Raw genomic sequence first — 17,317 nt, 5'->3', positions numbered from 1 at the left:
CCAGCTTTTGGTTTCATTAATTAGTGCTAGAAATTTCCCTCCGAGCACTGCTTTCAGTGGATCCCACAAATTTTGATAAGTTGGGTTTTCATTTTCATTTGGTTCAAATTTTTTTTTTAATTTCCCTTGAGATTCTTTGTTTAACTTGTTTCTTAGATTTATTTGGGGGAGTTTCAATGATCTATCATTGATTTCTAGTTTAATTCCATTGTGGTCTAAGAGATACATTGTTTGATCTCTTTTCTTTTAAATTTATTAAGAAGTGTTTTATGGCCCAGAATGTGCTATGTCTTGGTGGTAAAGATTCCATGTGAACTTAATAAGGTATATTCTACTGTTCTTGAAAGAAATAATCTATAGATGTCAGTTATACCCAGTTGTTTGATGGTGCTATTGAGTTCAACTATGTACTTAGTGATTTTTTTGCTTGCTGAATATGCCCATTTCTGATATGGGCCTGTTTTTAGACTCTCTATTGGTCCACATGTCTCTTCTTTTGCTTGTACCACATTGCCTTGATTTATAACTTTCAAGTAAGTCTTGAAATCAAGTAGTATGAGTCTTTTAAGTTTATAATTCTCTCCTGAAAATGACTGTTTTTGCTTACTATTTCAGTTTACTCAGATAGTTGCTTTTTGTTTTGTTCAGTTTTATTCAGAGTAAAATCATAGTAAGAGAAATTGGCTGTAGTAGGCTTAACTCTCTTGGCTGGCAGTCAAAGTCTCATCTTTTTAAGCTCATCCTAAGAGTATTATTTAGTGTTACTTAAATGTATTTATTAATCGTAACTGGTAAGCTTACTTATAAAATACTGTCTTTATGATAATTTTATAGTTAAAGAGTATTTTAAATCACATTTAACATTTTGTGTAAATATATTTTGCCTATTTTATATATTTTGTATTTAGCAAATTTTTTATGGAACTATGTTTAATGGAAGCTTTTTTATTAATAAAATATAAATAAGTAAAAATATATTATAAATAAATGTAGAGTACATATAAATCTTTTTCCTACTTGTGCTGTGTATTTTTAAAATAATTTACTTCTACATATATATGCGCATAGTTGCATGTTAAAAACCCACTACTGTGTAGCAAGCTAATCAGAAAAGAATGTTATGAGTCATTTTATAGGTTCTTTTGGAGTAATATATTTCCTTTTTAAGTATATAAATTAAGAATCATTTGCAATAAATTATTTTGCTTTTGAATTAGAACTCAAAATATTCTTTACGTATTCTTTAAAGGTATTTTTGTTCAAATGTGAGTTAAGAATTTAGACTTTACAACAGCAGAACTTACAGGTTCTTATTTCTTCCAAATTTTCTTAGCTGCATAAGTTAATGCAAAAGTGATGACTTTGAAATCTTGGGAAATTTTAAAATCAATTTTAGTTAAATGCATGCCAAATGATATGCTTCCACTTCTTTTTCATAGGAGGTCTAAAAAAGGAACTGCAACCTAATTAACAAATAGAGTTATAGCAGTTATCATTCATATAATTTATAACTTTAGAGGCAATTGTCTTTTCTATAAATTATTACTTTATTAATTGTATTATCTACTAAATCTAAAGGAAGTATAAAAGACTTAATGTTAATCAGTATCTTCCTCCAGGGTTCATCTGTGTAACCAATAGACTATTATAATATTGATGACACATCTCTTCTAAAGTTAGGCTATAAAAAACACTAGCCTGTATCTTCATCATTTTCTCTCTTTATAGTCACTTGATTTTGGAAAAACCATCTGTACTGTCATAAGCTCATGTCCCAATATCCATGTTGAATGAGCTTGGTAGTCTAATAGACTAGAATCCTGACTGACAACTTAAGTTCAACCTCTTGAGACTCTGAACCAAAACTACCTAGCTTACCTGCTTTGAGATTTCTGACTTCAGAAATTGTGTGAGATAGTAAATGTTTGTTGTTTTAAGTTGCTAAACTTTAGGGCTATTTGCTATGTGACAATAACTAGCTAGTATAATACAAGGGCTTATGTCTCTCTTTGGCCAGGTTTAAAAGAAAAAATTATGTTTGGTAATCATTATCATCAAAGTACACATCTTTGTGTTTAATCTTTTATACTTTTTATAGAGGTATATAACAGTGCAGATTGTTTCTCAGTTTTACGGTAGTTTTTGGTGAGACACCACTATCCCTTTTTACTTTTATGGATAGCTTTCTGTTTTCTGTAGGACCCAGACAGTAGTGCAGAAGTGGGTCTAGGAGACATGAAAGTCATGAAGACATGAAACTTGTCATGAAAGACATGAAGACATGAAAGACATGAAGTCATGAAAGACATGAAGACATGAAACTTATTAACGCGTGCACATCTTCACTAAAGACTTGGGCTTTCTTACTGTGTAAAACTCTTGTGCCTGTTTCCTTTTTCTTTTATAATATGTTCTTTCTTAAGATGCTTTGGTACAAATAGACATACATTGGGCCCTGTCTGAGAAGTTCAGAAACATACATCTTGCACATTGGGACTGATTCCAATGTTGTTATAAATATGCATTGTGCTCTATGTTTTTGGAAGAAATCATTTTGAACAAAAGAATTTGGGAATTATTAACCCAAATTTTACAGATTATTGGATGATAAACTTTGTTCTTTATGGCAGTTAGATTTTTAAAAAGCCAATATTTTTTAACTGGATTGAAGAATTAGGTGGCACTTAAAGAAAACCTTTTTTTTTTTAACCTGTTAACCTTAAAGAAATAAAACTTGTATAAAACACTTAGTGGTAACAAATTTAAAGCCAAATAGATAGAGTTTGTTTATTTTTAGCCTCCTACATTGTGGTATGATTTTCCTTTAGTGGTCACTCTTTTGATTATTTACTGAGAGCCAGAGGAGTTCATATGTAAATAAGTACATTGTGTTTGATTTAATCGCTTTAGCTCTTCACTTTGAGGATATTTTCTTTTAAATTTACTTTTCCTTTCAAAAGAGAGTTTTCATCAATAAATGCTGAAATTTTAAGTTTTGAAATTAAGTGAAATTCTGACTATTATCCTTCTAAAGAGAAACAACAACCATGTTCTTATTGATTTACATACTGTCTCCTTATTTTGAGGATGACCTCATTTATATTTTATTTAGTGTCTTCCAACACTTGTTTATTTCTTCTACTCTTTCTCTAAAAGATTATGCTATTTACCATACTACAATGCCATCTTAAGATATTGAATAGATTTTAATATTATTTCATATTTAATATTATTTCATCATATCTGTTATATTAGTTTTCTAGGGCTACCATAACAAATATACCACAAACTGGCTGGTTTAAAACAGCAGAAATTTATTCTCTCACAGAGGCCTGAAGTCCGAAATTGAGTTGTTTGACAGGGCCATGTTCCCTCTGAAGGCTATGGGGAAGAATGGTTCCTTGCCTCCTCCTTAGCTTCTAGTCGTGAACCTTTATTGGCATTGTAGCTGCAAAACTCCAGTCTTGCCTCTCTCCATACATGGCCTTCTTCCCTCTGTATCTTTCTCTCTAAATCTCCCTCTCCTTATAAAGACAGTAGTCAATGGATTTTAGGGCCCATCCTAATCTACTCTGATCTCATCTTGACTTGATTACATCTGCAAATACCCTATTTCCAAATAAGGTGACATTCAAAAGTACATGAGGTTAGGATTTCAGCATATCTTTTTGGGGAACACAATTCAACCCATAAAACTTGTACTGTTTAATAATCACTCTGAAAGTTCATTATAATCTTTATGCAACTTCCTTTTCTATGTCGTATTTATTCAGTATATTTTACAGTATTTTTAACCATAGTTGTTCTTGTAGCTCAGACATTTATAATGAATTCTAATGTCTTATATATTGAAAATTATAATCATGGTGATTAATGTTGTGACTTACTTAAATAATGTTAATGATTACTCCATTGAGAAAACTGCTGTGGAATTAGAAAAGACTTGACTTACTTTTAATTTAACTATCTTTCTGTTAGTACTGGTTCATTTTATGCTTGCTTATATTTAATTGCCATAAAACACTCATATGTTATGCTTGTTTGTAAAGGTTCTTAGTGATTACTAGTGAGGTTTGTGGGCACAGTAAATGTTCCATACATATATGCTGTGAATTACCTTTAGCTTGCTAGGCTCTTTAGAGTACAGTTCTATCAAAGTCCACTTAGATTATTAATCAGATTATTGATCTTCAAGTGCTATGTTTGGCATGTAGACTTTTAATTCCAGCTTGCCATCTCATCTTAGAATTGCATATCCTGATTGACCTAAGATTGCATATTGATTGTAATAGCATACCCTTGTTATTGAAAAACAACACAAAACAAATCTAATATTGCTATTTGAAACTCTTACTCTTATTTAATCATGACTCTTATTTTTCTGTGATAAGGCTAACAGATTCATCAGATTGTAAATTAGCCACTTTTTTTGGTAATGATTAATTTTTCCTAAGAGATTTCACATATTGAAATAACTTCTCTATTCTTATGAAATTCCATTTCATAGAAGTGGTATTTATTGGAACCAGTTTTACTTACTGTAATCACTCCCATTTACAAGTTACTGTCTTAGTATTCCTAAAATGATTCTAAGATTTTACTATGCTTCCATTCTCAATGTTGGTTTTTAATCCAAAATGCATGTTAAAATCACCTGGCGAGCATTTTATAAAACACAAATGCCTGGACCCTATCTGGATATTGTCCTGGGTTACAAGCACAAGCCACTGCATCTGGCGTAAACCAGAATGTTTTAAATTAGCACAAAAAGCTATCTAGAGCAATAAGCAAACCACCAAGTTGCAGAGGCATTTGCTAATGTATTATTTATTTCTCCTTTTGTTTTTATTGTCCTTTGCCCTTAGTGAAGCTGTGGTCTACCAACCTAGACAACTCAGTGGCAAGCATTGAGGCAAAGGCTAATGTGTGCTGTGTTAAATTCAGCCCCTCTTCCAGATACCATTTAGCTTTCGGCTGTGCAGGTAAGAAATGAAAGCAGATTTGTCTTTCTCTGATGTTGATTGAATACCATAGCTAGGACAGAAGAGCATTTTAAAAGGAAAAACTATCTTTGTACGTTTAAATTTTGTTTTTATTGTTAGATTCTAAATTAGAAATATGCAATATGTCATCTTTACCTATTTAGTACTATGCTTTAATTGCACTACTCTGTCATCTGTCTTTAATACATAGAGATACACTGTTTGTTGATTTTTGTTTTAAGTGTCTGCACAGGTGAATTAATGCTTATTATTCACAAACTTACTATCATAATGATGTTTAAACAGTTAAGCTGTTATTAAGCTATATTGTATAGATACAGGAAACCTTTATTTTTTAAAGGATACCTATTATTTCCTTCAACAATTATATATTGATTGCCTACTGTGCACAAAGCACTCATCCAGAGACAGTGAATAAGGCAAAGTCTTATATCATGGAGGGCAATGCTAACATAGTAAATATTCCAAAAAAGTTAGCTGTTGTTATCATAGTAAAGAATTGTTTGAGAAAGTGTTTTTCTTAACTAGAGTGACCATATGTCTGGCTTTGTGCAGGGGCAGTCTAGTTTACATCTCTTATACTATCATGATAACTATTAGTGCCCTCTTTCATTTATTTACAAAAGTGTCATGAGTTGGAAGATAAATCATATGGTCACCCTACTTTTAATTCCTTTATCTTCTATATCTGTTTCCCCCATTGAATATTTACTAAAAGCTATAATTTAACTTCTGCATGGTGAAATCTCCTTGATTTTTTTAAATTAATGTTATCAGGTTTTTACAAAATATTACAAGCTGACACCATATCATGAGAACAATAGCAACTTGTAAAAAAAGAAACTTTAAACTTTATTTATTTATTTATTATTTTATTTTACTTTTTTTGAGACAGAGTCTCACTCTGTTGCCCAGGCTAGAGTGCCATGGCATCAGCCTAGCTCACAGCAACCTCAAACTCCTGTGCTCAAGCGATCCTCCTGCCTCAGCCTCCCGAGTAGCTGGGGCTACAAGCATGTGCCACCATGCCCGGCTAATTTTTTAGTTGGCCAGCTAATTTCTTTCTATTTTTAGTAGAGGTAGGGGTCTCGTTCTTGCTCAGGCTGGTTTCGAACTCCTGACCTTGAGCAGTCCTCCTGCCTCAGCCTTCCAGAGTGCTAGGATTATAGGCACGAGCCATGCCCGGCCTAAACTTTAACTTGTAACTACACCCTTTCCTTTTTTTCAAATCGCTATGTCACTTGACATATTGACATAATTTCATAGTTTAATTTCAGGAGGACATGGTCTAACATATAAATGTGGGTAGAATTTTCTTTTAACATACTGGGTTTTTTTTGTTGTTAAATGATTAAATGTTATTTGTTTCCATTTGAACCTCCTACTTCTTTATTAAATCCTTATTTTGTCATCAATTAGAAATATGACCCTGGGCAAGTGTTTTAACCTCCTCCCAAAGTTCTTTATCTTTAAAATACAGATAGAGCCCCTTGGTTGTGGTATGAGGATTATGAAAGAAAGATGCTGTGTGTAAACCTTATTATATGGTGCTCAATAATTGTTATTTTTATTATAAATATTTTATATTTATTTTCCTCTTTCACCTTTTTCCTTTTACCACACATACAGATGTCTGGTTATTTACTTATTTTAATTGGAACTTACAGCATGAAAACTTTATTGAGGTGGGGGAAAAATTCACAGGCATTTCTATTAAAATTCAAATCTTACATTGTGATCCCCATGAAAATAATACACTGAAATTTTTAAAGTACCATTTTGTGATTAATATTGAGAAAAAGCCTTTAAATTTTATTTTAAACCATATAAAATTTGGTCCTCAGCCCTGAGATTATGTAACACATGCTTTTACCAGAACAGAGTATTTTTAGGGTAAAGGTGAAAATGTTTATTAATTGTCAATTATTTGATTACTACCTGAAGTTTTTATATTGAAGAGAAAAAGTTGAAAACAAAAACATTTTTATATGATTTATCTTCTCTAAAGCCAGTTTAGGGGAGAGCATTTTAAGACTAAAGTGAATAGAACTCCTAACAATTTGTGGTTATAATAGAAAATATAATAGGTTTTACTTGCAAGCTAAGTTGAAGCATCTTGTAATTTAATAAACTATAATTGTCATAATAGAAAATATGGGTACTCTTAAGATATTCTTTTTAAAGTATAACTTTTTCTAGAAATTAGTAGTATAAATGAAAGGTAAAAATGTTGTATTATTCTGATTTGTTAGTGGCATTTATGCTAAAAACCTATTCACTAGAAAGGAATACTGTTCCTATAATAAACAGGAATTCTGAAATGTTTTATTTAACTGTGTTATCAGTAACATTTTCAGTTTCTTTGTTATACTCAGTAAACTAAACAGTTTACATACATAAACACACACCATTTGTTTTCCCAATTTAAATACTTTGTAGTTTTTGTGACTTGGAATGTGATAACTCAGCCTTCAAAAAAAAAAAACCTTCTTGGGTTGTTTTTCTTGATTAATTTTATTTTAAATATCAATATTGCTTTCTTTACTCTAAAACTTTCAGTGGGGTTCTCATTGCTTAAAAAAATACAGATTTTTTTTTTTTTGCTTTCTATTCTAGGATCTCTGTGATATGCTCCAATATTTCTTATAGTTAGTTGTTTACTATTTGGAAATTTTCACACAAGGGAATTTTGGTAAAGTTTCTTATTCCGTAAAGATTTCTTGATTTTCTAAACCTGTCTGACTCTATCTTATATACTCATGTGCCATTTTTAAAAATTATGTACTCATTTAAAAATTGCTTATATTTAATTATACCAATAGTACAAGATTATATCCTCATTTTTAACTTTCATACGTTACAAATCCCAAGTTTTCCTTGATCAACTTTATTAAACTACTTTTCCAGAGGTACTGCTGTTAATAGTTTTTACAGGTATTTTTTCTTTCATGATTGATTGATAAATAGATACATGGCATTTCTTGAGAAGGAAACCAATAAGTATTTTTTCTTTATTTAGAACAGTATTTTCTTCCTTTGTTAAAAAAATTGAGGTGGATTCTAAAAGGTGAATATCTGTGTTACACATACAATTTTAAAATATCTGTGAGTCTCTGAAGTTGATTTAGACTACTCTCTACTTCCCCATTCTCCCTAATATCACAATCACCAAAAAATAATTAATTCCTTTTAACTCAAGAATCTGGTCTTTAGTTTAAGGAACTATGAATCCTAATTTAATTCATTTTATGGAGTTAACATGGAGAAAGTTAAGTAGAATAGATATGTAGGTTTGTGGAGTGTATTTTATATATTTTCCCATCTTTTTTAAGTAGTAGGTAAGATTTTAGGTTTGTTAGGGTCATAAATCTGCTTTGTCTTTTATCCTGTAGAGCATTTGCCAGTGGGGATGATAGCTTTTCTTTTGCTCTTTAAGTAAATTAAATGTCTGAATATCTTTTGTAATCTTGATTAATTCAGTATTCATGAATATGTGGTATTTCAGCTGTGTACACTACATAGATGATAGGGAAAAAAAGATCATCAAAAAGATATTTTCTTCTCAAGTTTTCAAGTAATTTGAGTGAACTAAAATGCATAAACCTGATATTCAAGAAGTAAATTATTACTTTATCATAAATAAAATCTACTTTTGAGACTCCTGTATTCTAAAAACAACTTTGAAGTACCTAGTAAGTCATCTACCTGTTTGTGTCTGTCTTGCCTTCTAGGCTATAAGTAACCCTCTAGCCAGATATTTTTAAAAATGAGCTTCATGAGAAATTTTATGTTTATCTTAAATGCAGATATATTTTAAAATCCAGCATCTGTTATTCAACTGTTACTAACATAATAGATGTCATGATCATCATACATTTTTCAAAAGTAATACCAAATAATCACTACAAACAATTTGGAAGTATGAAATATATGATGTGTATTTTAGAGAAATTACTGAAATACCAGAACCAAATTACAAAATCCCAAATATTATTGGAGGGAAAAAGGAAGTAGAATATTTGGTTAATTCCAAAGATAGGAATGAGGTGGAGATAGCATAGAAAATTGGGCCAATTAAAAAACAGAAAATAAGATGGTAGGTAGAAACTTAAATATATCTAATTATAGTAAATGGAAATAGCTTAATGACTGCAGATTTAAAAGGAAGGATTAACAGAGGGGTTAAATTGACTACACTCTATAATAGACACATTTAATACAAGAATATGGAAAGTTTTATTTTGGCACAGATGTAGATAGTCAAGTGGAACAGAACCAGAAAAAGATTTATAAATATATGAGTATTTGATACCTTGCAGTGATGATTGCATAGAGTTGGGAAAATATAGTATTTTCATGCTTAGACAATTGGTATTTGTATGGGAAAATGAAATCTGACCGCTTTCTTACACGGTATGCAAAATCAGTTCCATGTGATTAAATGACCTAAATGGGTGAACAGAAAAATTGTAATTTAGAAGATAATATAGGACAATATATTTATGATCTTGTGGTAAGGAAGGCTTTAAGATATAAAAAGTATAAACTAAAAATGAAAAGCAGGATAAGTTTGGCTACAGTAAAATTAAAAACTTGTGTTCATCGAGTAAAACCTGTAAGAATAATTTTCCAAAAAGTCACTAATTGAGAAAAGATATTGAGAACACACAGATGACAAAGTGTTAGTATCCAGATTGCCTGGTGATGTCCTTTAAATAAAAAAGAATTAAGTACTATGCCCTATAGCCTTGCTATTCAAAGTGTAGTCTGCACATCAATTCCATTAGGATAACCTGGGAGCTTGTAAGAAATGCAAATTCTAAAACCCTATCCAAGACCTACTGAATCAGTATTCTGGAGGTGGATCCTAGGAACTTGTGTTTTAACAGGTTCCCCAGGTGATTCTTAATGCACCCTAAAGTTTGAGAAGCCCCACCCTAGAAAAATACATACTTAATATATACAGTAGCATATGTAGTAAAAAACTGAAAACATGTTTACTGATAGGACATTCACACTGTGGAATACATTCAGCTGTGAAAATGAACTGCAAATCCATGAATGAGTATGTATGAGTAACAAGAATAAATGTTGAGTAAAAGAAAGTCCCATAAGGACATACAGTATGACTCCATTTATGAACATTCAATACAAACAGTATATTATTTAGGAATATATACATTGATAGTCAAACGATAAAAGAAATAAACATTATAACTTAAAGGTTAACACCTGTCAGGTGGAGAAAAAGAAAATGTGATATACAGATGACTTTTAAGGTATAAAATTGTTGTATTTGTAAGTAGGGTGATAATTACAAAGAAGTTGAAACTATTCACATATAATTTATATACTCTTCTGTATGGAAGCTGATTTTTCAAGACAGTTTTTTAAAAGATAGTTTTAAATGTAAAATAATTTAAGCAAATGCTAAAATGTTAGCATATAGACATCTATAAAAAACAATTAAATAATTTTTTTTCTTGGTGACTTTTATGATATCATAGAAACCTCTAAACAGTGACTTATATTTTGGTATTTATAAGTGAAAATGGTTTCAGTCAGTGACCAAACTAGGGAGTCCTCTTACGTTTTTCTTTATGAAAGATTGAGGCCTTATTAAAACTATTTCTTTTGTTGTTTCCATTCCCAGTAGGTCACATCAGGCTTCAGTGTCAGCTGTATCATTTGTGTTCTTTTTTTGCAAGCATTGAACACTCAAATTTAGCTTGAACTACAACTAGCATGAATAATGTGTAAGGGAAATATTAGCATAAGCCAAAGCCCAGAATAAAGTAAAAGTGTCACTGTTTATTCAAATATTCACTCAGTAAGAGAAAAAGGTTTTTACATCCTGGTATGTGTTTTACTGAAAGAGTTCTGGGAAATGTGTTTTTTCTCATTGAGGTTTTAAAAATTGTCTTCCAAGTGAGGCTTACTGCTATATATTAATGTCAATCTGTCTTATGGAATTCTTTAAGTATTTTTGAAAAACCTATGTTAGACAATTGAAATCATTTTTTTATCTAAACCTTTAGTTAGTGTTTTTACATTCTGGGTTGCAAGGTTTTATTTATTTCTATATATATTTTCCTAAACAGAGTAATGAATCATATAACTATGGATTATTTCTTCAGCGAGAATAGGAATAAGGATATTGAGAAAAGGTTATGTTATATTATAAGGGGCTGCTGTAGAAAATGTAACATTTAGCCACTAGCATCTGAGTGACATATATTCATTAAACAGAGACATGATGAAAACATAACTTTAGAGAACTTAATTCAATTAAACCAATGCGACTATTTTTCCTCCCAGGGATGCTAATTTAAAATAGAATATATAAATTGCCAAAAGCTTGAAAACCTATCTAAGCCAGCTTTCTTTCCATTTAGTGATTATTATCATATCTTCTTTTGACTTTCTGATGTATAAATACAATGCCTATACCTATTAGTATTTTATGAGTCATTTCTGTCTCTTAGTGGTCCTGAATTAATGTTAAGCCATATAAATTACCTTTTAAACTCTAGTATAATTTTACTTATTCTCTATTAACCAATATTAAGGTATTGTTGTAAGATGTTGAAAGACTTATGTTTATAGTAAATTACATTAATTACCTCAATTATTCACCGCTCCCTTATCTGTGTGCTTTGCCATAAAGCATTGCTTTCCCACTGTGGAAAATATCCCTACCGTTTGACTCTGAGCTTGGCCATATAACTTGCTTTGCCCCAAGTAATGTTAGGTGTGACATTGACCAGAAGTTTGAAGTTGTGTACATATTAATAGTCTTGTTTTCTCTTGCCCCTCTATTGTCACAATGAGGAGGACCTGCTGGTCCCAGAAGAAGGAAGAAAGACATTTGAAGCAGAGTCTACTTCCCTAGCTAATCAGTCAACCTCCAGACACATAAGCAAACTTTGCTGAAAGCAGCCAACCATAAACTGTCCGTCAGATCAGTGAGAGTAAATAAATGTTCAAAGCCACCATATTTTTAAACAGTTTATTAAACACCAATTTTGTAGCAATGGCTAATTAATATACTTTCCTATGAAACTTGATGGTAGTGAATGAATAAACACTATCTCTGTACCTGATTGTCAAGAATCTAGTCATTTTCTGTTCATAAAAAGATTATTGCATACAGAGTAGCAATACACTTGTAGTCAGTTATGTCACCTTCTTCACTGGTTCCCACTTATCTGAAAGCTTAGAAAAAATCTACATAAAATCACTGTACTACTTTTCAGAAATCTTCACATATAGAAATATATACTTAAATACTTTACATGTAAAGCAAAGATCTTCAAAATGCAGTAAGAAAACCCTTGTGAAACTTTGTTTCAGGTATATGTAGACACTAATAGATTTCAAAGAATCACTTTTTATTTTTTTTATTTCAGGAAATTATGAGAGTACAAACATTTTGGTTACATTTTATATCTTTGCCTCTCCCTAGCAAGGGTTAAAGGCATGCCCTTCCCCTCTACAATGCCCACCATGTCCCTCAGTTGAGTCTCCCCCCCATCCCCCTAATCCCTGGAGAACACTACCACCATGTGAGCACCATAATCAGTCAGTACCAATTTGATGGCGAGTACATGTGGAGCCCATTCTTCTGATCTTGTGTCACCTCACTTCAGAAAATGGGCTTAAGCTCAATCCAGGAAAATATAAGTGGTGCTAGATCAGTGTCGTTTCTTATAATTGAGTAATATTCCATTGTATACATATACCAAATTTTAATAATCCACTCATGAATTGACAGGCACTTGAGTTGTTTCCACATCCTTGCAATAGTGAATTGTGCTGCCATAACATTCGGATGCAGATGTCTTTATAATAGAATGTCTTTTGCTCTTTGGGGTAGATGCCTAATAATGCTATTGCTGGATCAAATGGTATTTCTATATTTAGGTCTTTGAGGTATCTCCAAATTCTTTTCCACGAAGTTGCACTAATTTGCAGTCCCATCAGCAGTGTAAGAATGTTCCTGTCTCTCTACATCCTCACCAGCATTTATTGTTTTGGGATTTTTGATAGAGGCCAATCTCACTGGGGTTAGGTGATATCTCATTGTGGTTTTGATTTGCATTTCTCTAATGATTAGAGATGTTGGGCATTTTTTTATATGTTTGCTGGCCGTTATTCTGTCATCTTTTGAAAAGTTTCTGTTCATTTCCATTGCCTATTTTATTGATGCAGTTGTTTGATTTTTTCTTGTTTATTCTTTTAAGTTCTAGATAGATTCTTGTTATCAGCCCTTTATTGGATGTGTAGAGAGCAAATATTTTCTCCCATTCTGTAGGCTGTCTATTCACTATAATGATAATTTCTTTGGCTGTGCAAAAGCTTTTTCGTTTTATCAGATCAGACTTTACTGAATTCATTTATCAAATCTAGGAGTCTCTTGGACGAATCTTTGGGGTTTTCTATATATAATATAATATCATCGGCACAGAGTGAGAGTTTGATCTCATCTGCCCCAACTTGGATGCCCTTAATACCCTTCTCTTGCCTGATTGCTATAGCTAGGACTTTGAGCACTATGTTGAATAGAAGTGGAGATAGTGGGCATCCTTGTCTAGTTCCAGTTTGAAGTGTGAACGGTTACAATTTTTCCTCATTCAGTATGATATTGGCCATGGGTTTGTTATAAGTGGACTTGATAATTGTAAAGTATGAGCCGTCTATGCCTATTTTGTTAAGAGTTTTATAAAGGTGTGTTAGACTTTGTCAAATGCTTTTTCTGCATTTGTTGAGAGAATCATATGGTCTTTGTTCTTTTATTTATGAGGAGAATTGCATTTATAGATTTGCGTATGTTGAACCAGCCTTGCATCCCTGGAATAAAGCCCACCTGGTCATGGTGAATTATTTTTTTGATAGAAGCAGGGGACTTCAACACTCCGCTGAATGAACTGAACAGATCCTCAAAACAGAAAATAAGCAAAGAAATAATGAACTTAAACAGAGCTCTTAAACAAAAGGATCTGATAGATTGCTACGGAACATTCCATCCAAATAAAGTTGAATTTACATTCTTCTCAGCAGCCCATGGAACCTTCTCCAAAATTGATCACATACTAGGCCACAAATCAGATCTCAACAAATTCAAAAAATAGAAATTATACTATGTATTTTCTCTGACCATAGTTGTATAAAATTAGAGTTCAATTCCTATAGAAATACCACTTCACAAAGTTATGGAAACTAAACAATCTATTATTGAATAATTATTGGATCAAGGAGGAAATTCAGAGGGCAATCAAGAGTTTCTTCTAATTAAATGATTAACGGAGACACAAGTTATCGAAACCTGTGGGGTACAGCAAAAGCATACCTGAGAGGAAAACTAATAGCAGTAAATGCTCACATCCCCAAAACAGAAAGATTAGATACTGACAACCTAATGAATAGACTCAAGGAATTGGAAAAGGAAGAGCAAACCAATTCCAATCCTCATGGAAGAAAAGAAATAACTAAGATCAAAGCAGAACTAAATGAAATTGAGAACAAGAGAATTAATACAGAAGATCAACAAAACCATAAGTTGGTTTTTCGAAAAGATAAACAAAATTGACAGCCCTCTTGCTAGATTGACAAGAATTAAAAGGGAAAGGACTCTAATAAACTCAATGAGAAGTGAAAAGGGACAGGTCACAACAGACACCACAGAAATACAAAACATTATTTTTGATTACTATAAAAAACTATACGCCCAAAAACTACATAATGAGGAGGAAATGGACAAATTCTGGGAAACATACAACCTCCCTAAGTTCACCCAGGAGGTAACAAAATTTCTGAATAGATCAATCTCAAGATCAGAAATTAGAGCACTAATTAAAAATCTCCCAAAACAGAAAAGTCCCAGACCAGATGGCTACACTTCAGAGTTTTACCAAACATACAAATAAGAACTCATACCTATACTACAGAAATTATTCCACAACATTGAGAAGGATGGAATCCTTCCTAACTCATTTTACGAAGCCAATATCACCTTGATACCAGAGTCAGGAAAGGACACAACAAAAAAAGAAAATTATAGACCAATATCCCTCATGAATATAGATGCAAAAATCCTCAACAAAATTTTAGCAAATAGAATTCAGCAGCACATCATAGAATCAGTTTTTAGATCCTCAAATTATGTACATAGGTTGATATGCCTGACAATGAAGATTGAAGTATCATGCCAGTTCTCTTTTTATACTTCAACTTTTATAGCATTTTTTCCCCTATTTTATAAAAGAAAGGCATATCTTTCATTATCCTGAATCTTAGTATGATACCTTATTCTAGGGTGTAAAAATGTCAGAGATAACCAAAGTGATAATTTTGAATGTCGGTACTAGAAAGTAACTTCCTGTCATTCTTTGTCTTACAGGTATTTCTGTTCAAAGTGAAACATGTCATTAGGAAAAGTATATTTTATGTCCTCTTATAGTGTTTTCACTTTAGATATTTGTTGGGTGAAACAGTGGAAGTGAATATAGTTTTTTCTTTAAAGGACTTCTCCTCAATTCTGAGTACTGCCCAAAAAAAAAAAAAAAAAAAATGTGTACATTGTTCTAAGTCTTCTGGGAACAAAGCAAAGAGCATTAGCACCAAAGGTTGAAAGTGGATCTCTTTACTTCAGCCAGACGATACCCTTTACACCCTGTTTACACATTTAACTATCAAAAAATCAGAATTCAGAATTGAGATGTTACAAGGAAGCATAATAACCATTTTATTTGAATTGAAAAAGATAATCTGGCAGATTAAGAATTGTCCTTTCTTATATATGAATTGATGGGATAAGTCTGCAATGTCAAGGTTTTAACAAAAACACCTTTAAAGCATGAAATAATGTAAAACTAAAAAGCAGAATAATAGTGCCTCCAAAATACTGTTGGCAAAGTTATATTAAAATTATGGCATTTTGGGTTTTTTGCAACCTTTTAGAGTATATATTAGTAACAGGCATAAGTAATACTGGCCCCCAGGCCATTATCTGTAATTTGAAAGTCCAGAAAGCTCTGAATACCAAAAAAGTCATTGCTCATTTGATGACATAATCAGATGGGGAGCACAGTTATTTGTCTTTATATATTTCATTAATGTAATTGTTCATAAATTTTATAGCAAAAATATTAATGTGTTTAATTAAAAGTTGTTGATGCCTTATTAAGAGTGTTGCATAACATGAACCACATTACTTTCCAAAATCTGAAAAATTCAGAATTATGAAACTCATCTGTACCAATATAGGATTGTAGTAATCCTGTACATTTGATTTAATATTGGTAAAGCCATTTTGGTACTTTTGTTTGCAAAAACTGTGGCTGTAAGTGACTAGTAATTACTAGGTAGTAAGGTAGCTGGTTCTGGTTGTTTGCATTTAATAAAATTGAAGGATAGTCTAATCAATTTGTCAGAAGATTGATCATTAAAAAATATTTTTGATAATAGATTACTGTGAGATTTTTGGCGTAGACCTGGGGTTTAAAAAATTGAGTTACATTGTGATGAGAACACTTTCTTTTGTTATGATTATATAAATATTGAAATGGACAGGAGAAATGCAAAATACTGAATTCTAATGGAATTCTGATACGAGAACAAAGTGGAGACAAGGAGTGAAGGATAAAAGGATGTCATTGCCATCTTATTGAGATGTAAACATTTCCAGTAAAATGTTATATTTTTAATTTAATAATTATCACTATCTGTGATATTTTTGATCAATTATGTTCTAATAATTTTAATGGTAACTGAAATGAAAAAATTTCTTGAGTGTTTTGGTCACAGGAAAGGAAATTAATGTTTGTGTGCATATGTGTGTGTGTGTGTGTATATATATGTATTTTTTCCCCTAGAGAAGAAAGAATGGTAAGACTTATTTTTAAAACTTAGCATGAAATCATTTGGATAGTTTTTATTTTGTAAGCGGAATCAAAATACAAATTCAAGGAAAAGATTATATAAAGTTTTCCATTATTGAAGAATAACTTGCCGGGCGCGGTGGCTCACGTCTGTAATCCTAGCACTCTGGGAGGCCGAGGCGGGTGGATTGCTCGAGGTCAGGAGTTCGAAACCAGCCTGAGAAAGAGCGAGACCCCGTCTCTACTATAAATAGAAAGAAATTAATTGGCCAACTAATACATATAGAAAAAATTAGCCGGGCATGGTGGCACATGCCTGTAGTCCCAGCTACTTGGGAGGCTGAGGCAGCAGGATCGCTTGAGCCCAGGAGTTTGGGGTTGCTGTGAGCTAGGCTGACGCCATGGCACTCATTCTAGCCTGGGCAACAAAGTGAG

General features: G+C 32.0%; 1 protein-coding gene across 7 annotated transcripts in view; it reads left to right on the top strand.

Moving 5' to 3' along the window:
• Nucleotides 1-17,317, top strand: part of COP1 (COP1 E3 ubiquitin ligase) — a 217,456-nt gene that overhangs the window by 136,675 nt on the left and 63,464 nt on the right. For all 7 annotated transcript variants that reach the window (XM_076000399.1, XM_012765047.3, XM_076000400.1 and 4 more), the window contains one exon: nt 4,866-4,982. In XM_076000399.1, the coding sequence (XP_075856514.1) occupies nt 4,866-4,982 (117 nt within the window). The remainder of the gene's footprint in view (nt 1-4,865; nt 4,983-17,317) is intronic.

Source organism: Microcebus murinus, chromosome 2 (assembly GCF_040939455.1).
Source record: "Microcebus murinus isolate Inina chromosome 2, M.murinus_Inina_mat1.0, whole genome shotgun sequence".
Lineage (NCBI taxonomy): Eukaryota > Metazoa > Chordata > Mammalia > Primates > Cheirogaleidae > Microcebus > Microcebus murinus.
This window is presented reverse-complemented; position numbering and strand designations above follow the sequence as displayed.